This window comes from Argopecten irradians, unplaced genomic scaffold, assembly GCF_041381155.1.
Source record: "Argopecten irradians isolate NY unplaced genomic scaffold, Ai_NY scaffold_0101, whole genome shotgun sequence".
Classification (NCBI taxonomy): domain Eukaryota; kingdom Metazoa; phylum Mollusca; class Bivalvia; order Pectinida; family Pectinidae; genus Argopecten; species Argopecten irradians.
In genome coordinates, this window is record NW_027187568.1 from 15147 (window position 1) to 36529 (window position 21383).

Below are 21383 nucleotides of genomic sequence, written 5' to 3' on the forward strand. Positions count from 1 at the left end.
TTTTTTAGTCTAGTTTTCATTCAAGGATTCTAGATGTCCTTGATTACAGCCTTAGTCGTTAACCAAGATTCTAGAGGTCCTGGTTGTGTCGAGCCTTAAATTGAGATATGATTGACACAGAGTAATCACAGAAATGAAGAATGTAAGAAAGACCGTGTTTTAATGCTTGAAAAGGACATATATTTTAACTCACTTTTCAGGCAAATTGATTCTTTTAAGAAGTTCTTAGAAAGGTTGACCACAAATTCAAGCTGCAAGTTATAATAATATCAAGTAAAAAGGAGTTTCACTAATAAAAGAAATGATGGTGTCAGCACTGTAAAAAATTACTGAATACTTCAAGTAGCAATGTAACTGTTTAGCCATCAGATATGAAATGTTGGATCAAAAGTTGACATTCATAGTGTTGGGGTGTTTCAGTACAAACGTATTTCCTGACAATGTCTCGTGATCACAGGTGGTATAATTATGACAGGGTCCCCTATTAGGGCTGTACCCCACCATCTTTAGCGTTTTCACTAACCCATCTACCATGTCGTTTAAAAAGTCTATCTCCTATTCCTCGATTTGCAGCTGCAGTAGCTCCCCAGAACGCAAAGAATGTAGACAATATTTCGATATATCATCGACATGGGGCTTGAAAGCTTCTATAAACAATTCGCGTAAAGTAGTGTAAGACATCACTTTTTTATCGTTCCTTAACTTATAACCTTCTTTCAAAGCACTCAAATTACACAACAAATGTACATCATCACTCTCATCCACACCGAGCCATTCAAAATAACGTTCAATATTAACAACTGGACACAACTTGGTCCCTGTCCGTGAAATAACAATCCAAGCACCATCTCGGTACTTATCAGTCTTACTAGATTCTATAAACACGCGCATATGCGTGGAATCTATTACAATATCAGACCGTTTAATTTTCAATAACTCTTCACTGCGTAAAAATCCCGCGTATCCCAATAAAGAAGCACATATGATACGTTGATTTTTACTATTACCCTCCATGAATAGAAAATCAAACATATCACTCAACATACGAATGGTTACAGGTTCCTTCTTAATCACTGGACGAGCCAATTTCCGCTTGCCGGCCTCCAGGATATTCACAACTAATTTAGAGTCAATTGGAGATTTAAAATATCATGAAACCATTTTAAACTATAAAAAACGTTAACCAATGGACTAGGTGAATTTGCGGTTTGAATAATGGAAGTCAAATAAATTGCTACATGCAAAGGTTTTGCCGGTAAGGTGTCCTCCAATTTTATACCAGAGTTGATAGCCCACTTGTTCCATCTAAGAAATCCCCTCTTATAAGCCTTGCATGTATTCACAGCTCGAGATCTCTCCAAAAGTTCAGGTATCTGGGTCACCTTATCCAGCAGCACCTCTGGCAATTCATTGATCTCCCGACCGAAGCTCTGCAAAAATAGACGTATAAAGAAAACATACATTATAACATGCATATGTATATATACATATATGTACACACGACTATCTTTCAACCTTATGAAAAATATTTTTAAACACCAATTTGAATCCATAGTGTAATATCGATGTAATATTATGTTACTACTTCCTATATTAACAGTTTACTCCGAAACAATCTCCGACATATTACCATGGCTTGTCAGCCTGTACATTTATTACAGTCACACATATTATCATGGCTTGTCAGCCGAGATAATCTCCAATTATCCCAGCAATTATCAAGGCAGAGCCACGCCTAGCATATTGCATCAGCAAATTCAAAATCTCAATTTCAATGCTAACATTTTGAATTTAAGATCCTCCATCTTCTAACATTTTGAATTTAAGATCCTCCACTCCAATCCACTGCAATTCTAATAAATGTACTACTAGCAGAATTACTACACACGAGTGTCCAAAAACTCGCAGATCTCCACATAGGTGCCACCAATACACCTGACGCATGCGTACGCATCATCTGCCTTAACACTCTGGGAATCAAAAAAATAGGTGGAACAAACAGGCCGAATTTTTATGTCCAACTAACAGTGAAAGCATCCACACCGGCAGAGTTTTCATTCCAAAATCTAGAATAAAATAATGTCTTTTTTGTGTTATGATCTGAGGCAAACCAATTCACTTCACTAATCATAAACAATACGAGATAAATAATCAGTTCTGTCACTGAGACTCCTGGGTAACCATTCCATTTCAATCGATATTGATTTTGAAATACAAACTCGATAAATCTCAATCGCGATATCCTGTAACTCGCCTTTCATCGAACCTTTATGAACTATACTACAGACACCAGCATTGTCTGAAAACCATTTCAATCTGTGTTCCTCTAATTGTCCCTTCAAAGAAATTAAAACCCTAAACACAGCTACCAACTCTCTCCAAGTAGACGATTTTTTTACTTTCATCGACAGACCACATCCCATGAGCTACACTATCAGCTGTATTTACTTCATAACCGGCAAATCCCGTTCCGCTTGCGTCACTATAAATAATTTTGGAACAAACCCCTGTGTCACGCAATCGTCTGGAATTAAGTTTACTTAAAGTTTGTTTCCAAAACTGAAGTTGAACAATAGTATCCTCAGACAATTTGATATACGAATTCCAACTATACGCTGTATGTACATCCATTGATAGATACCTAGTCATAATCTGAGAAACATTTCCTATCACTACGTTCATGGAAATGATCTGCCCTACGAAACTAGCAACTTTTCTCACCTGTACTCGGTTACTCTTCTGAATACTGCCCTCAAGTTCAGCCACTGTAGCTAAAACCTTATCAACTCTACGGACAGGAATGTGCATTAACCCGTTTAACGCATCCAAGACCACACCTAAAAATTCTAATTCCTGTGTAGGTACCCACAAAGATTTTTCTGCTTTAGGTACAAAACCGGATTTCAACAAATCCTCCTTAATCTCATCTGCTGCTATTTGAGTGAGAAAATCATTAGGACCGCAACCAAATCCATCGTCAAGAAACATAACAATCAGCTTACCCTCACCTCTCCATTTAGCCACCAGTGGCCTTGTTATTTTCGTAAAAATATAAGGAGCCGTTGATAAACCGAACGGTAAAACCAAAAATTTGAAATAAACAATTTGACCGTCCATCAGCCAAGAAAACCCCAAATATTCAGTATGAGGCCCATAGATATCCACAAAATGATACGCTGAATGCATGTCAAATTTAAACATAAAAAATCCCTGTTCTAAATGCATCAGAGCCAGTCTCAAATCTTCAAATTTTACAGACTGTTTCCACAAATGTTTATTGATCGACGTCAAATCTAAAATCAGTCTCTTTTTCTTGTTATTTTGTATTGATACAGTTAACGGGTTTACTACCGTTGGTACGTGATCACATTTTCCCACTAAACCCCTATCTAACAAATCTTTAATAGCTTGCACCACAAACTCCTGCTCATTCAAAGCTGACTAAATATTGTTTAAAATTAAACTATCTGGCTGAGAATAAAAAGGAATTTTATATCCGTTAAAAATAGTATCTTTAATAAAATCACAAGCCCCTATTTCCTGCCAAAAATCTATGTGTCTTTTAAACCTTCCTTTAACAATAATATGTTTTTGCCCTTCCTCATATTCATAATAATCATGGGTAAAAACACAATCATCAATAATCTTATACTCATCTTTAAAACTGTCTGAATCCACGTTATCTGCGCACGCGCCATCACTTTTTAGTTCCCACCGATTGGTCCGTTCCTGCTCTGTTGGGTCCAATATGGGGACAGTCCTTCCGGAAGTGGTTCTACTCTCCGCAACTAAAGCAGGCTGATCCATTCTGTACCCTGACCTGACCGGTCCAAATCCATTTGCTCCCCTAGTTGCCTGTCCATTCCAATTAAACATAGGAACACTGCTCCCACCATTATTATTAAAATTAACATCTTGAGTACGGCGTTTTCCTTGACTTGTTTTTTAAGTCTGTCTTTTTTTGCTCTTAACGGCCCTAGCCTCTGCTCGATGAACCTTGTTCTCATCCTCTGAATCACTGGCCACCGGATTACTCTCATATTGCCGGACTGTCTCCCAGCCACCTTCGGAAGTATCCGCGATACGAATAAGTTTGTTTCGCTATTTAAGTTTGTCCTCACACTCTGACAATACTTCTTTCAAATAATCAACTTTCCCGTTCTCCAAAGCCCACTGTGCTTGCTTTACAGTATCATGTATTTCATTGTTAAATAAGTACTGTTTCTTATTTCCTTCGTATTTCCACGAAAGTTCAGTTTCAGTTTTCAACTTTTTGACTTCGGAAACTACCGTCTGGGACTGACCACACACCTGTTCCTTCAATTCATTTAATTCAATTTTCTGGCTTCTAAATTCACTCAAAAATTGTTTAAGAGTGGTCGAAACTTCAGATTCGCTTTCAATATGAGCACTTCCTGTGTTCATACCCGCATTTATAAAAAATCTACAATCGTTAATTCTCAATAACACATGTGTCGCCTCTGAATGACACACGTTGTACCTAACACAGTGAACTGCACGTCCAAATACCCTAACGCCACCTATGAGAAAACTCGCAACATAAGGGAAAATAATTTCCGTCTAATTCGCTCCGCTCAAACAACGGAAATTTTATGTACACATGTATAGTGGATAGATAAAGGGATAGAAAAAGAAGAGAGAAACAAAGAGAGAAAGAGAGAGTTATGGTAAGAATGATCAGATACCGCTAATATTACATGTGTATGTAATTTTTTAATCATGGTTTACTGGTTGATAATATTCCCTTTTAAAATTATTGAACCAGGGTTACAATTTTTTAAGCTATTTCATTTACTCCAATCCTTGTCTAATTTGTAAATATAAAAGTAACCTTTGCTGACTGCAGTATATTTTTCTGTGAAGTATGCATCCTTTATTAAGTAGTATTGGCACATAACCAGTTCCGAGTTCCGTTTAAGAATTTATTTTTTTAAATACAGTTTTAAAAATTCAGTTTATGTAATTTGAACATATTACAAATGTTCTCTCTTGTGTTTTGTCATTTTTTTTTTTTTTTTCATTTTTTTTTGTAATTCCAAAGAACATCTATTTCCGTTTAAGTAAAACCAAATTAAAGTAGATTTACCAATACTAATCCAATAGAAAAGTCAGCAGGCAACATTTCTAATATGTACAAAGGACATTCACAACTTTTATCTAAAATGATAGATAATTTCCTTAAACGGAACTCGGAACTGGTTCAGAGTTCCGTTTTACTTAAACGGAACTCGGAAATGGGAGTTGACCGAAAACTAAATTAAAGTGGATTTACCAATATCAAACCATTAAAAAAGCAAGCAGGCATCGTTTCTAATATGTCTTAGGCATATGGAATGAATTGATCTAAAATGATAGCGAATTTCCTTAATCGGAACTCGGAACTGGTTCCGAGTTCCGTTTTAATTAAACGGAACTCCGTTTTACTTAAACGGAACTCGGAAATGGGAGTTGACCGAAAACTAAATTAAAGTGGATTTACCAATATCAATCCATTTAAAAAGCCAACAGGCAACATTTCTAATATGTCTTAGGCATATAGAATGATTTTACCTAAAATGATAGAAAATTTTCTTAAACGGAACTCGGAACTGAGTTCCGTTTGACTTAAACGGAACTCGGAACTGGGAGTTGATCGAAAACCAAATTAAAGTAGATTTACCAATACTAATCCAATAGAAAAGTCAGCAGGCAACATTTCTAATATGTACAAAGCACATTGACAACGTTTATCTAAAATGATAGATAATTTCCTTAAACGGAACTCGGAACTGGTTCCGAGTTCCGTTTTACTTAAACGGAAATAGATGTTCTTTGGAATTACAAAAAAAAAATTAAAAAAATGACAAAACACAAGAGAGAACATTTGTAATATGTTCAAATTACATAAACTGAATTTTTAAAACTTTATTTAAGAAAAAAAAAATTCTTAAACGGAACTCGGAACTGGTTATGTGCCAATACTACATAATAGGGTAGACAATATGATTATTCTATTATTAAAACAATACATATATCGCACAAGATGTTTCCAACAGAATTTATCAGTGTGTGCCTTATCTAAACTTTTAAAGGATGCATACTTCACAGAAAAATATACTGCAGTCAGCAAAGGTGACTTTTATATTTACAAATTAGACAATGATTGGAGTAAATGAAATAGCTTAAAAAAATTGTAACCCTGGTTCAATAATTTTAAAAGGGAATATTATCAACCAGTAAACCATGATTAAAAAATTACATACACATGTAATATTAGCTGTATCTTCTAAGATCATTCTTACCATAACTCTCTCTTTCTCTCTTTGTTTCTCTCTTCTTTTTCTACCCCTTTATCTATCCACTATACATAAAATTTCCGTGGTTTGAGCGGAGCGAATTAGACGGAAATTATTTTCCCTTATGTTGCGAGTTTTCTCATATGTGGCGCTAGGGTATTTGCACGTGCAGTTCACGGTGTTAGGTACAACGTGTGTCATTCAGCGAGGGTAGACCAGAGGCGACACACGTGTTATTGAGAATTAACAATTGTATATTTTTTATAAATGCGGGTATGGAAAACACAGGAATTGCTCTTATTGGAAGCGAATCTGAAGTTTCGACCACTCTTAAACAATTTTTGAGTGAATTTAGAAGCCAGAAAATTGAATTAAATGAATTGAAGGAGCAGGTGCGTGGTCAGTCCCAGACGGTAGTTTCCGAAGTCAAAATGTTGAAAACTGAAACTGAACTTTCGTGGAAATACGAAGGAAATAAGAAACAGTACTTATTTAACAATGAAATACATGATACTGTAAAGCAAGCACAGTGGGCTTTGGAGAACGGGAAAGTTGATTATTTGAAAGAAGTATTGTCAGAGTGTGAGAACAAAGTTCATCGAGCAGAGGCTAGGGCCGTTAAGAGCAAAAAAAGACAGACTTAAAAAACAAGTCAAGGAAAACGCCATACTCAAGATGTTAATTTTAATAATAATGGTGGGAGCAGTGTTCCTATGTTTAATTGGAATGGACAGGCAACTAGGGGAGCAAATGGATTTGGACCGGTCAGGTCAGGGTACAGAATGGATCAGCCTGCTTTAGTTGCGGAGAGTAGAACCACTTCCGGAAGGACTGTCCCCATATTGGACCCAACAGAGCAGGAACGGACCAATCGGTGGGAACTAAAAAGTGATGGCGCGTGCGCAGATAACGTGGATTCAGACAGTTTTAAAGATGAGTATAAGATTATTGATGATTGTGTTTTTACCCATGATTATTATGAATATGAGGAAGGGCAAAAACATATTATTGTTAAAGGAAGGTTAAAAAGACACATAGATTTTTGGCAGGAAATAGGGGCTTGTGATTTTATTAAAGATACTATTTTTAACGGATATAAAATTCCTTTTTATTCTCAGCCAGATAGTTTAATTTTAAACAATATTAAGTCAGCTTTGAATGAGCAGGAGTTTGTGGTGCAAGCTATTAAAGATTTGTTAGATAGGGGTTTAGTGGGAAAATGTGATCACGTACCAACGGTAGTAAACCCGTTAACTGTATCAATGCAAAATAACAAGAAAAAGAGACTGATTTTAGATTTGACGTCGATCAATAAACATTTGTGGAAACAGTCTGTAAAATTTGAAGATTTGAGACTGGCTCTGATGTATTTAGAACAGGGATTTTTTATGTTTAAATTTGACATGCATTCAGCGTATCATTTTGTGGATATCTATGGGCCTCATACTGAATATTTGGGGTTTTCTTGGCTGATGGACAGTCAAATTGTTTATTTCAAATTCTTGGTTTTACCGTTCGGTTTATCAACGACTCCTTATATTTTTACGAAAATAACTAGGCCACTGGTGGCTAAATGGAGAGGTGAGGGTAAGCTGATTGTTATGTTTCTTGACGATGGATTTGGTTGCGGTCCTAATGATTTTCTCACTCAAATAGCAGCAGATGAGATTAAGGAGGATTTGTTGAAATCCGGTTTTGTACCTAAAGCAGAAAAATCTTTGTGGGTACCTACACAGGAATTAGAATTTTTAGGTGTGGTCTTGGATGCGTTAAACGGGTTAATGCACATTCCTGTCCGTAGAGTTGATAAGGTTTTAGCTACAGTGGCTGAACTTGAGGGCAGTATTCAGAAGAGTAACCGAGTACAGGTGAGAAAAGTTGCTAGTTTCGTAGGGCAGATCATTTCTATGAACATAGTGATAGGAAATGTTTCTCAGATTATGACTAGGTATCTATCTATGGATGTACATACAGCGTATAGTTGGAATTCGTATATCAAATTGTCTGAGGTTACTATTGTTCAACTTCAATTTTGGAAACAAACTTTAAGTAAACTTAATTCCAGACGATTGCGTGACACAGGGGTTTGTTCCAAATTTATTTATAGTGACGCAAGCGGAACGGGATTTGCCGGCTATGAAGTAAAAGCTGATAGTGTAGCTCATGGGATGTGGTCTGTCGATGAAAGTAAAAAAATCGTCTACTTGGAGAGAGTTGGTAGCTGTGTTGAGGGTTTTAATTTCTTTGAAGGGACAATTAGAGGAACACAGTTTGAAATGGTTTTCAGACAATGCTGGTGTCTGTAGTATAGTTCATAAAGGTTCGATGAAAGGCGAGTTACAGGATGTCGCGATTGAGATTTATCGAGTTTGTATTTCAAAATCAATATCGATTGAAATGGAATGGTTACCCAGGAGTCTCAATGACAGAGCTGATTATTTATCTCGTATTGTAGACCGAGATGACTGGGGTATATCTTTTGAGTTGTAAGATATTATTGAAGCAAAGCGGGGCTGTTTAGAAGTAGATTGGTTTGCCTCAGATCATAACACAAAAAAGACATTATTTTATTCTAGATTTTGGAATGAAAACTCTGCCGGTGTGGATGCTTTCACTGTTTGTTGGACATAAAAATTCGGCCTGTTTGTTCCACCTATTTTTTTTGATTCCCAGAGTGTTAAGGCAGATGATGCGTACGCATGCGTCAGTTGTATTGGTGGCACCTATGTGGAGATCTGCAAGTTTTTGGACACTCGTGTGTAGTAATTCTACTAGTAGTACATTTATTAGAAATGTAGTGGATTGTCAAGAGTTACAGTCGTTAAAGGAATTTTACGTTACGTGTAAAAACGGAAGTGGAATTTTTGGAGTGGAGGATCTTAAATTCAAAATGTTAGCATTGAAATTGAGATTTTGAATTGGCTGATGCTATATGCTAGGCGTGGCTGCCTTGATAATTGCTGGGATAATTGGAGATTATCTCGGCTGACAAGCCATGGTAATATGTGTGACAGTAATAAATGTACAGGCTGACAAGCCATGATAATATGTCGGAGATTGTTTCGGAGTAAACTGTTAATATAGGAAGTAGTATCATAATATTACATCGATATTACACTATGGATTCAAATTGGTGTTTAAAAATATTTTTCATAAGGTTGAAAGATAGTCGTGTGTACATATATGTATATACATATGCATGTTATAATGTATGTTTTCTTTATACGTCTATTTTTGCAGAGCTTCGGTCGGGAGATCAATGAATTGCCAGAGGTGCTGCTGGATAAGGTGACCCAGATACCTGAGCTTTTGGAGAGATCTCGAGCTGTGAATACATGCAAGGCTTATAAGAGGGGATTTCTTAGATGGAACAAGTGGGCTATCAACTCTGGTATAAATTTGGAGGACACCTTACCGGCAAAACCTTTGCATGTAGCAATTTATTTGACTTCCATTATTCAAACCGCAAATTCACCTAGTCCATTGGTTAACGTTTTTTATAGTTTAAAATGGTTTCATGATATTTTAAATCTCCAACTGACTCTAAATTAGTTTTGAATATCCTGGCGGTCGGCAAACGGAAATTGGCTCGTCCAGTGATTAAGAAGGAACCTGTAACCATTCGTATGTTGAGTGATATGTTTGATTTTCTATTCATGGAGGGTAACAGTAAAAATCAACGTATCATATGTGCTTCTTTATTGGGATACGCGGGATTTTTACGCAGTGAAGAGTTTTTGAAAATTAAACGGTCTGATATTGTAATAGATTCCACGCATATGTGCGTGTTTATAGAATCTAGTAAGACTGATAAGTACCGAGATGGTGCTTGGATTGTGATTTTACGCACAGGGACCAAGTTGTGTCCAGTTGTTAATATTGAACGTTATTTTGAATGGCTTGGTGTGGATGAGACTGATGATGTACATTTGTTGTGTAATTTGAGTGCTTTGAAAGAAGGTTATAAGTTAAGGAACGACAAAAAAGTGATGTCTTACACTACTTTACGCGAATTGTTTATAGAAGCTTTCAAGCCCCATGTCAATGATACATCGAAATATTGTCTACATTCTTTGCGGTCTGGGGGAGCTACTGCAGCTGCAAATCGAGGAATAGGAGATAGACTTTTTAAACGACATGGTAGATGGGTTAGTGAAAACACTAAAGATGGTTATGTCAAAGATTCTTTTTGTGAGAGATTACTTGTTTCTCAAAGTTTAGGTTTATAATATTTGTAAACGCTATTTATTAAAATAAAATTTTATAAATTCAGTTTATGTAATTTGAACATATTACAAATGTTCTCTGTTGTGTTTTGCCATAGATAATTTGTAATAGAGCTAGTTTAAATACGTTATCAAATAACATCTATTTCCGTTTAAGGAAATTTTCTATTATTTTAGATAAAATCATTCTATATGCCTAAGACATATGAGAAATGTTGACTGTTGTCTTTTTCATGGGTTACTAGTGATGAATCCACTTTAATTTAGTTTTTGATCAGCTCCTATTTCCGAGTTCCGTTTAAGGAAATTATCTATCATTTTAGATAAAAGTTGTGAATGTGCTTTGTACATATTAGAAATGTTGCCTGCTGACTTTTCTATTGGATTAGTATTGGTAAATCTACTTTAATTTGGTTTTCGATCAACTCCCAGTTCCGAGTTCCGTTTAAGTAAAATGGAACTCGGAACCAGATCCGTGTTCCGTTTGAGGAAATTTTCTATCATTTTAATAAAATCATTCTATATGCCTAAGACATATGAGAAATGTTGCCTGTTGTCTTTTTTCATGGGTTACTAGTGATGAATCCACTTTAATTTAGTTTTCGATCAACTCCTATTTCCGAGTTCCGTTTAAGTAAAACGGAACTCGGAACCAGTTTTTACTTAAACGGAACTCGGAAATAGGAGTTGATTGAAAACTAAATTAAAGTGGATTAATCACTAGTAACCCATGATAAAAGACAACAGGCAACATTTCTCATATGTCTTAGGCATATAGAATGATTTTATCTAAAATGATAGAAAATTTCCTTAAACGGAACTCGGAACTGGTTCCGAGTTCCGTTTTACTTAAACGGAACTCGGAACTGGGAGTTGATCGAAAACCAAATTAAAGTGGATTTACCAATACTAATCCAATAGAAAAGTCAGCAGGCAACATTTCTAATATGTGCAAAGCACATTGACAACTTTTATCTAAAATGATAGAGAATTTCCTTAAACGGAACTCGGAACTGGTTCCGAGTTCCGTTTTACTTAAACGGAACTGGGAAATGGGAGTTGACCGAAAACTAAATTAAAGTGGATTTACCAATATTAATCCATTAAAAAAGCCAACAGGCAACATTTCTAATATGTCTTAGGCATATATAATGATTTTATCCAAAATGATAGAAAATTTCCTTAAACGGAACTCGGAACTGGTTCCTAGTTCCGTTTTACTTAAACGGAACTCGGAAATGGAAGTCGATCGAAAACTAAATTAAAGTGGATTTACCAATATTAATCCATTAAAAAAGCCAAAAGGCAACATTTCTCATATGTGCAAAGCACATTGACAACTTTTATCTAAAATGATAGAGAATTTCCTTAAACGGAACTCGGAACTGGTTCAGAGTTCCGTTTTACTTAAACGGAACTCGGAAATGGGAGTTGACCGAAAACTAAATTAAAGTGGATTTACCAATATTAATCCATTAAAAAAGCCAACAGGCAACATTTCTAATATGTGCAAAGCACATTGACAACTTTTATCTAAAATGATAGAGAATTTCCTTAAACGGAACTCGGAACTGGTTCCGAGTTCCGTTTTACTTAAACGGAACTCGGAAATGGGAGTTGACCGAAAACTAAATTAAAGTGGATTTACCAATATCAAACCATTAAAAAAGCAAGCAGGCATCATTTCTAATATGTCTTATGCATATATAATGAATTGATCTAAAATGATAGAAAATTTCCTTAAACGGAACTCGGATCTGGTTCCGAGTTCCATTTTACTTAAACGGAACTTGGAAATAGGAGTTGATCGAAAACTAAATTAAAGTGGATTCATAACTAGTAACCCATGAAAAAAGACCACTGGCAACATTTCTTATATGTCTTAGGCATATAGAATGATTTTATCTAAAACGATAGAAAATTATCTATGGCAAAACACAACAGAGAACATTTGTAATATGTTCAAGTTACATAAACTGAATTTATAAAACTTTATTTTAATAAACAAAATCCTTAAACGGAACTCGGAACTGGTTCCGAGTGGAACTGGTTCCGAGTTCCGTTTAGCTTAAACGGTACTAGGAACTAGGAACTCGGAACCAACTTCAGCCTCCCCGATCAACAACCAATTCACATTTGAGCTGAAATGCTCACCTGTTATTAACTGAGCTACAGGGGCCCTAACCTAATCATATGCGTTTGCCTCTATATATAATAAATACACCTTTATATATGTGTAATACATATATAACAAGAATCATTACTATGAAACTGCATAAGACATGACCATCGAAATACTCTCAATCGACAGACAGATAATTTAACTTTAATTGGGTATATGATACAACATGTACCCTGCATTATAAATGTAACTAGGTATCTTGAAACATCGGAAAACAGCCAGATTTCCAGACCTCGGACACCGTGACATCCTCCAATAAACACGCTCTAATGGGTAGGTAAAACACCACTGTATGTCAACACTTCAGCTTTGTCACAATCAAAGTTATATATTTTTTTCATTTTTCTGAAGCTGAATTTAAGTGCTGACATGCATTAGAGCCTTGGCGTGTTCATAAAAAGGACGTCACGGTGTCCGAGGTGTTGGAATCTGGCTATTTTCTTGTTTTATTATACCTAGTAACATGTACTGCATGATATATCTTGCCATATACCAAATTAAAGATTGACTATCTCCTTTTCGATTGAATGTATTCCCATTGTAAAATCTTAAACTGTTTGTTCATGTCGCGGTGTTTAAATTCACCATATACATAATATGTATTATTTATGGTGTTTTAACTACATGCGCTGTGTATTGTCTGAATTTACATGTCCCTGTGTCTGTCTGAATTTACATGTCCCTGTGTCATGTAATGTCCTGTACATGTAAATCTGTGTGTGTAAGTTGTTATGATGACGTATGAGAGGCGAGTGAATGGATTGGTTGAGTGTGTCACATTGACCCTGCATGACCCTGTCCTTGCACGTGCACGCCCACCCTTCAGGAAGCGTGTCCGCACATTACGTGGAAAATAGGCATTGGGCATACACGACCTATAGCTACATGTAGAAGCCTGTACATGTGTGCTTTACGGCCACAGTACTGAAAGGTATGTTTATTTAATAAATAACTAGAAATAAAGTAATTAACTTTATATTCTTCACTATGCAATCTAATTAATATACTTTATAGTTTTCTGCTATAACTTCTTTAAATAACTAGTCCATAAAGCTTTATATTATGTATATGTATAACAAAGGACCGCGCGTGGTCGGTGAGGTTAGGGCAATGCATAGAGTCAAGTGACTGTTAATTAATTGTTATTTGTAAAAATATGTAACTCGGAAATTAAAAAACAATTTACTATTATAATATAATAAATAGATACCTGTTTATATTTTATACCTTACAGTATAAATATAGAAGATATAGTAGTATGTTCATTTATGTGTCCCTACATATTGTCAGGTATTGTTCTTGTTATTTCAGGGTTATCTGTCTCCGTTTGTGTGTAATAAATATTGTCAACTGTTTATAGCTGTTGGAGTCTATTTATGTACTTGTGAACAAATATCCATATTATAATCACTCTCGTGACATTCATAATCTTGTTGGTTTTTTTTCTGAAATCGGATAGTGTTACATGGAAGGCCGAGTTACCTATATATATGTACAGAAAATATCTATAGAGCCAAATGCCTGTGCGCTTATACTGCATTTACACTACTCACAAACATCGCGTAAAGGGGTGCAACTGCTACAGCTAACATTCACGCCAACGCACTGTGGACGAGCAAACCCTAGACTATTCACGCGAGTCTTTCCGTAGACTACATGCTCTCGAAGGAGAGACGAAGCTACATAATAACACTTTGTCCTATCGTGGGATGCTGTAAATGATGTGGTGATATTGTTTCGCGAAAAACTCTAGCCGCAGTCATGGCTTTATATACTGCCGGGCAACGAAACTAACGCCCTCTAATACGATAATTATAGGCTCTTGAACGTTTAACATGCATAGTTTAACATTACAAGCGTCTACTTGTCGCCGAGACTAAAACAAATAGAGCGGACAGCGATTCCGGATAACACGGTAATCAAAGTAGGCCTAGTGCATTTCGTTTATGTTGTACTTTACAAGAATTGGGATTCTATTAGATAGTGATATCATTTTTATCAATTATATTTTTAATATATCATAACAGCTTCATTGGTCTTTACACGTTATGGATTCGTAAGTGAAAAGTGATTGTAAAAGTTTGCTATTTTTAGTCAATAGCGCAATAATATATGTCACTATAACAGAAACCACCGCACCATAGACGAAGAAAATGGTTTCCCAAATCTCATTTACATATGAAAAAATGTAACGACACTAAGGAATTTTTAGTGTAACACCTATTATTTATTAATTCTTGTGAATTTTTCTTTATCTTTATCTCTCATTTTCTATATTTCTGATATGATAATCTCAGTATCAACAAAGTAAGTTGGATTATGCGCGCACATCAACGGGATATGGGTCCAACAATAAGCCACTTGATTGAACGTTTTCTGATACAGCGAAACTATCATACCAATCTAGGTTGCAGCAACATATATCAATCATATATAACTAAGTCCCAGCGACAAACGTCAATCAAATAAAGGTCACAAGGACATTTGTCATACAAATTAACAGCGATTCCCCTTTATCAAATCTAGGTCATAATGACACATTACCTTATCCTGGTGACAGCAAAAGCCGCCATACAAATCTAGGTCTATACGGGGCATCATACAATACAGTGGTAGAAAAATGACTAGCTTGGCTAAATAGAGATTCTCATTATCTCGATTGTCTGAGAATGGTTGCATTAAACAGTATGCCATTTCAACTTGTTGTGTTAGATACTAAGTAGATAATTTATATACATATATATGATTAAGTTAACGTTTTCAGCGTTAAGGAACAACACAGTGTGATGTCATAGTTACCATTGTCTGTCCAGTAACCCAGATTATTAATTGTTGTGTCTGATGAGTAGATCTTTTGTCTTGTTCCGTCATGTTGGTGACAACTGCGTAAGATCAGCCCCCACCTTTCAAACGCCTTTCAAATGGAAAACAAAGTCATACAAAGTAATATAGCTATATCAGACATCTGATATATTAAGTAATATATGTTCCTTAAATAAATGTTTTGCTATAAATATCACTCATTTCCCTGGAGTAATAAGTAGTCCGGAAATGTTGGATTGTGACAATATCACCTGCATAAAGAACAACTTTTTATTGAGACATTAATCTATATATAACTGTTTCAGCTTTTTGAATGGCATCTGTTTATGCTGCGATGAATATCACGCTAGATCTCACCATGTTGATTCCTTGTTCGGCCACGAGGATGGTCCGTACGGAGTAGCCCGCCGGTATCGACTCGACTCCGCCCATCACTCCCCAGTTCACACGGCCTCCTGGAGCCCCTTGATGCCAAACAGACGATGCCATGAAGTTGTCAGCTGATGACAGGAGAAGAGTAGTTCCTGTCTCGTCAAAAATGGCGAGGGGCCCACTAAGCATGCCATCGGCAATCTTTGATGTGTTGGCTCCCCACCTGTCCAGCAAAGATTATGATTATCTTTAACCATACACATACTTAAGTTTTATTATTATTATCACGTATCATTTATGCGCTATAAGGATTCCTTCCTATGTATTTTGTATGTGCATGTGGTGTGCATTTCTGCTTCGTTTCTTTATTGGTGGACAGTTTTGGGGACTGCAGGAACATGGACATCTCGATATTCCGGAGTTACTATCACTGACGTCATAGCCACCTCCGGAATATGTCAGTGCAGAGGTTCTCCTGAAGACAGTTCCGGGGAAAACAAAACTGACCAATCACAGCAGAAGTTCTCCTGAAGACAGTTCCGGGGAAAACAAAACTGACCAATCACAGCAGAAGTTCTCCTGAAGGCAGTTCCGGGGAAAACAAAACTGACCAATCACAGCAGAAGTTCTCCTGAAGACAGTTCCGGGGAAAACAAAACTGACCAATCACAGCAGAAGTTCTCCTGAAGACAGTTCCGGGGAAAACGAAACTGACCAATCACAGCAGAAGTTCTCCTGAAGACAGTTCCGGGGAAAACAAAACTGACCAATCACAGCGCTACAGAGACTTCCTTTGAAGATTTACAGAGAGAGCGACGTCAAACTTGTCTCACCTGTGGACGCACACAGAGCCTTCAGTTCCAGGGGTGGATATAACGACAGTGGTAGACAATCTGGAATATCGCGACATGTGTTTCCTCAGTAATACTCAGTATGTCTTTTTAAAAATTGTGGTATATCTGAGTGTGTACATACTAGTAGTGTACGTTACAGTGTTGTCTGACTGGAACATACTACTGAAGACCCATAGCATGACTCGGTCACCAAAACGTCTTCTCTCATCAGCAGCAACTATGATTTTCCTGCAGAAATCACTTATGATTGAGGAAAGCGCTAAATTAAGTGCCAAGAGTCTAAATTGTGTAAATTTGAAGTTGAAAGAAGAGAATACATAGAACAAAATATTAATATTTAGAGTTACGACTATACCATTATGGAAATTATAGTTCTTTATGGACAACCTAGTGGTTTGTTCTGCTTGTGTATATTTTATATAATCACCTACACGTTAACATCATTGGATGGTCACTTTGTCTGTCATATTCTGTGATTCCATCTGGTTATAAATAACCTGTTCACTTGGATTGGTTGGCCAGAATGATTCATGTGTGTCGATTTGCTACTACCTGTTGTTAATGTCATGTTTTTGATTGGTGGGGATGTTAAGGGTGACAATAAGCGTTGGTTTGATGAGAATGTTAACGGTGACAATAAGCGTTGGTTTGGTGGGATGTTAAGGGTGACAATAAGCGTTGGATTGGTGGGGATGTTAAGGGTGACAATAAGCGTTGGTTTGATGAGAATGTTAAAGGTGACAATAAGCGTTGGTTTGGTGGGGATGTTAAGGGTGGCAATAAGCGTGAGTTGGGGTGAGGATGTTAAGGGTGACAATAAGAGAGGGTTTGGTGGAAATTTAAGGGTGCCAATAAGCGTTGGATTGGTGGGGATGTTAAGGGTGACAATAAGCGTTGGATTGGTGGGGATGTTAAGGGTGACAATAAGCGTTGGATTGGTGGGGATGTTAAGGGTGACAATAAGCGTTGGATTGGTGGGGATGTTAAGGGTGACAATAAGCGTTGGATTGGTGGGGATAATAAGGGTGACAATAAGCGTTGGTTTGATGAGAATGTTAAAGGTGACAATAAGCGTTGGTTTGGTGGGGATGTTAAGGGTGGCAATAAGCGTGAGTTGGGGTGAGGATGTTTAGGGTGACAATAAGAGAGGGTGTGGTGGAAATGTTAAGGGTGCCAATAAGCGTTGGTTTGGTGGGGATGTTAAAGGTGATAATAAGCGTGGGTTTGGTGGGGATGTTAAGGGTAACAATAAGCTTGGGTTTGGTGGGGGATTGTAAAGGTGACAATAAGCGTGAGTTTGGTGGGGATGTTAGGGTAACAATAAGCGTTGGATTGGTGGGGATGTTAAGGGTGACAATAAGCTTGGGTTTGATGGGAATGTTAAAGGTGACAATAAGCGTGGGTTTGGTGGGGATGTTAAGGGTAACAATAAGCGTTGGATTGGTGGGGATGTTAAGGGTGACAATAAGCGTTGGTTTGTTAGGGATGTTAAGGGTGACAATAAGCGTTTGTTTGATGAGAATGTTAAAGGTGACAATAAGCGTTGGTTTGGTGGGGATGTTAAGGGTGGCAATAAGCGTGAGTTGGGGTGAGGATGTTAAGGGTGACAATAAGGAGGGTTTGGTGGAAATGATAATGGTGACAATAAGCGTTGGTTTGGTGGCGATGTTAAGGGATGCAATAAGCGTGGGCTTGATGGGGATGTTAAGGGTGGCAATAAGCGTGGGTTTGGTGGCGATGTTAAGGGCGGCAATAAGCGTTGGTTTGGCGGGGATGTTAAGGGTGACAATAAGTGGGTTTGGTGGGGATGTTAAGGGTAACAATAAGCGTGGCTTTGGTGGGGCTGTTAAGGGTGACAATAAGCGTGGGTTTGGTGGGGATGTTAATGGTGACAATAAGCGTTGGATTGGTGGGGATGTTAAGGGTGACAATAAGCGTTGGATTGGTGGGGATGTTAAGGGTGACAATAAGCGTTGGATTAGTGGGGATGTTAAGGGTGACAATAAGCGTTGGATTGGTGGGGATGTTAAGGGTGACAATAAGCGTGAGTTGGGGCGAGAATGTTAAGGGTGACAATAAGCGTTGGATTGGTGGGGATGTTAATGGACACAATAAGCGTTGGATTGGTGGGGATGTTAAGGGTGACAATAAGCGTTGGATTGGTGGGGATGTTAAGGGTGACAATAAGCGTTGGATTGGTGGGGATGTTAAGGGTGACAATAAGCGTTGGTTTGGTGGGGATGTTAAAGGTGACAATAAGCGTTGGTTTGATGAGAATGTTAAAGGTGACAATAAGCGTTGGTTTGGTAGGGATGTTAAGGGTGACAATAAGCGTGAGTTGGGGTGAGAATATCAAGGGTGACAATAAGAGAGGGTTTGGTGGAAATGTTAAGGGTGTCAATAAGCGTTGGTTTGGTGGGGATGTTAAGGGTGACAATAAGCGTTGGTTTGGTGGGGATGTTAAGGGTAACAATAACCGTGGCTTTGGTGGGGATGTTAAGGGTGGCAATAAGCGTTGGTTTGGTGGGGATGTTAAGGGATGCAACAAGCGTGGGCTTGATGCGGATGTTAATGGTGACAATAAGCGTTGGTTTGGTGCGGATGTTAATGGTGACAATAAGCGTGGGTTTGGTGGCGATGTTAAGGGATGCAATAAGCGTGGGCTTGATGGGGATGTTAAGGGTGGCAATAATAGTGGGTTTGGTGGTGATGTTAAGAGACGCAATCAGCGTGGGTTTGGTGGTGATGTTAAGGGCGGCAATAAGCGTTTGTTTGGTGGGTCTGTTAAGGGTGGCAATAAGCGTTTGTTTGGTGGGGATGTTAAGGGTGACAATAAGCGTTGGTTTGGTGGGGATGTGAAGGGTGGCAATTCCGTCTTTGCATATTACAGAGTTAGATCCCTTGCGGGTAGGTATCTATTGTTACGTCATTATTTTGTGAGCGCAATTCACGTCGTTTTCTCCTAAACGTATGACGTTACGCTCGAAAACACATGACGTCACAATCAATATCTACCCGCAAGTGCAGATAACTCTGTAATATGAAAATTCGGAATAAGCGTTGGTTTGGTGGGGATGTTAAGGGTGGCAATAAGCGTTTGTTTGGTGGGGATGTTAAGGGTGACAATAAGCGTTGGTTTAGTGGGGATGTTAAGAGTGGCAATAAACGTTGGTTTGGTGGGGATGTTAAGGGATGCAACAAGCGTGGGCTTGATGGGGATGTTAATGAAGACAATAAGCGTTGGTTAGGTAGCGATGTTAAGGGATGCAATAAGCGTGGGCTTGATGGGGATGTTAAGGGTGGCAATAAGCGTGGGTTTGGTGGTGATGTTAAGGGACGCAATAATCGTGGGTTTGGTGGTGATGTTAAGGGCGGCAATAAGCGTTGGTTTGGTGGGGATGTTAAAAGTGACAATAAGCGTGGGTTTGGTGGGGATGTTAAGGGCGGCAATAAGCGTGGGTTTGGTGGGGATGCTAAGGGACGCAATAAGCGTGGGTTTGGTGGTGATGTTAAGGGCGGCAATACGCATGAATTTGGTGGGGATGTTAAGGTTTGAAACATATTTCTGTAAATTAATGATAAATATACAGTACCGAGAAAGGCATCCTTGTATAGTTACTACTACACTGTTTGATAAAAGCAGGAATCTTGTTCAAGCCTGGGGGCAAAAGACTAAACTGGTTGTTTTAAGATACCGACATTGTGGTATGAGGACAAAAGAGAAATAATCTGGTTGTTTTAAGATACCGTCATTGTGGTATGAGGACAAAAGAGGAATAAACTGGTTGTTTTAAGATACCGTCATTGTGGTATGAGGACAAAAGAGGAATAAACTGGTTGTTTTAAGATACCGACATTGTGGTATGAGGACAAAAGAGAAATAAACTGGTTGTTTTAAGATACCGTCATTGTGGTATGAGGACAAAGAGGAATAAACTGGTTGTTTTAAGATACCGTCATTGTGGTATGAGGACAAAAGAGGAATAAACTGGTTGTTTTAAGATATCGACATTGTGGTATGAGGACAAAAGAGGAATAAACTGGTTGTTTTAAGATACCGTCATTGTGGTATGAGGACAAAAGAGGAATAAACTGGTTGTTTTAAGATACCGACATTGTGGTATGAGGACAAAAGAGGAATAAACTGGTTGTTTTAAGATACCGACATTGTGGTATGAGGACAAGAGAGAAATAAACTGGTTGTTTTAAGATACCGACATTGTGGTATGAGGACAATTGAGGAATAAACTGGTTTGTGTTAAGATACCGACATTGTGGTATGAGGACAAAAGAGAAATAAACTGGGTTGTTTTTAAGATGACGACATTGTGGTATATGGACAAAAGAGGAATAAACTGGTTGTTTAAAGATACCGACATTATGGTATGAGGACAAAAGAGGAATAAACTGGTTGTTTTAAGATGACGACATTGTGGTATGAGGACAAGAGAGAAATAAACTGGTTGTTTTAAGATACCGACATTGTAGTATGAGGACAAAAAGAATAAAGGGTTAGGAATAAACTGGTTTGTTTTTTTTTAAGGAGATACCGACAATTGTGGTATGAGGACAATAGAGGAATAAACTGGTTGTTTTGATACCGACATTTTGAGGACAAAAGAGAATAAAC

General features: G+C 37.6%; 3 protein-coding genes across 3 annotated transcripts; 1 reads left to right on the plus strand and 2 right to left on the minus strand.

Moving 5' to 3' along the window:
- Positions 1-556: 556 nt before the first annotated feature.
- On the minus strand, positions 557-16809 carry LOC138311742 (uncharacterized). Its single transcript, XM_069252962.1, has 4 exons — positions 16733-16809; positions 15885-16122; positions 15504-15618; positions 557-1430 (listed from the first exon to the last, which is right to left on the minus strand). Exons 1-4 carry the CDS (start codon positions 16807-16809, stop codon positions 1408-1410), a joined length of 453 nt encoding a protein of 150 aa, XP_069109063.1. The 3' UTR covers positions 557-1407.
- LOC138311741 (integrase/recombinase xerD homolog) lies at positions 9504-10525 on the plus strand. The gene is made up of 2 exons (XM_069252961.1): positions 9504-9804; positions 9849-10525. The coding sequence occupies exons 1-2, from the start codon at positions 9504-9506 to the stop codon at positions 10523-10525; spliced, it is 978 nt and encodes a 325-aa protein (XP_069109062.1).
- Positions 16810-17844: 1035 nt separating the features above from the next.
- LOC138311744 (uncharacterized) lies at positions 17845-20282 on the minus strand. Its single transcript, XM_069252963.1, has 3 exons — positions 20022-20282; positions 19080-19668; positions 17845-18596 (listed from the first exon to the last, which is right to left on the minus strand). Exons 1-3 carry the CDS (start codon positions 20280-20282, stop codon positions 17845-17847), a joined length of 1602 nt encoding a protein of 533 aa, XP_069109064.1.
- Positions 20283-21383: the final 1101 nt, after the last annotated feature.

Excerpts from the sequence above, each read along its gene's own strand:
- LOC138311741 (XM_069252961.1), top strand. The coding sequence starts at position 9,504 with ATGTATGTTTTCTTTATACGTCTATTTTTGCAGAGCTTCGGTCGGGAG. Across the intron at positions 9,805-9,848 it reads TAACGTTTTTTATAGTTTAA|TTTTGAATATCCTGGCGGTC; the intron begins AATGGTTTCATG and ends ACTCTAAATTAG.
- LOC138311742 (XM_069252962.1), bottom strand. The coding sequence starts at position 16,809 with ATGTCGCGATATTCCAGATTGTCTACCACTGTCGTTATATCCACCCCT. Across the intron at positions 15,619-15,884 it reads CCGAACAAGGAATCAACATG|GCGTTTGAAAGGTGGGGGCT; the intron begins GTGAGATCTAGC and ends TCCATTTGAAAG. Across the intron at positions 1,431-15,503 it reads GGGTTACTGGACAGACAATG|AGCTTCGGTCGGGAGATCAA; the intron begins GTAACTATGACA and ends CTATTTTTGCAG.
- LOC138311744 (XM_069252963.1), bottom strand. The coding sequence starts at position 20,282 with ATGCGTATTGCCGCCCTTAACATCACCACCAAACCCACGCTTATTGCG. Across the intron at positions 19,669-20,021 it reads CCATCAAGCCCACGCTTATT|ATACCTACCCGCAAGGGATC; the intron begins GCATCCCTTAAC and ends ACGTAACAATAG. Across the intron at positions 18,597-19,079 it reads CACCCCAACTCACGCTTATT|CCCCACCAAAGCCACGCTTA; the intron begins GTCACCCTTAAC and ends CACCCTTAACAG.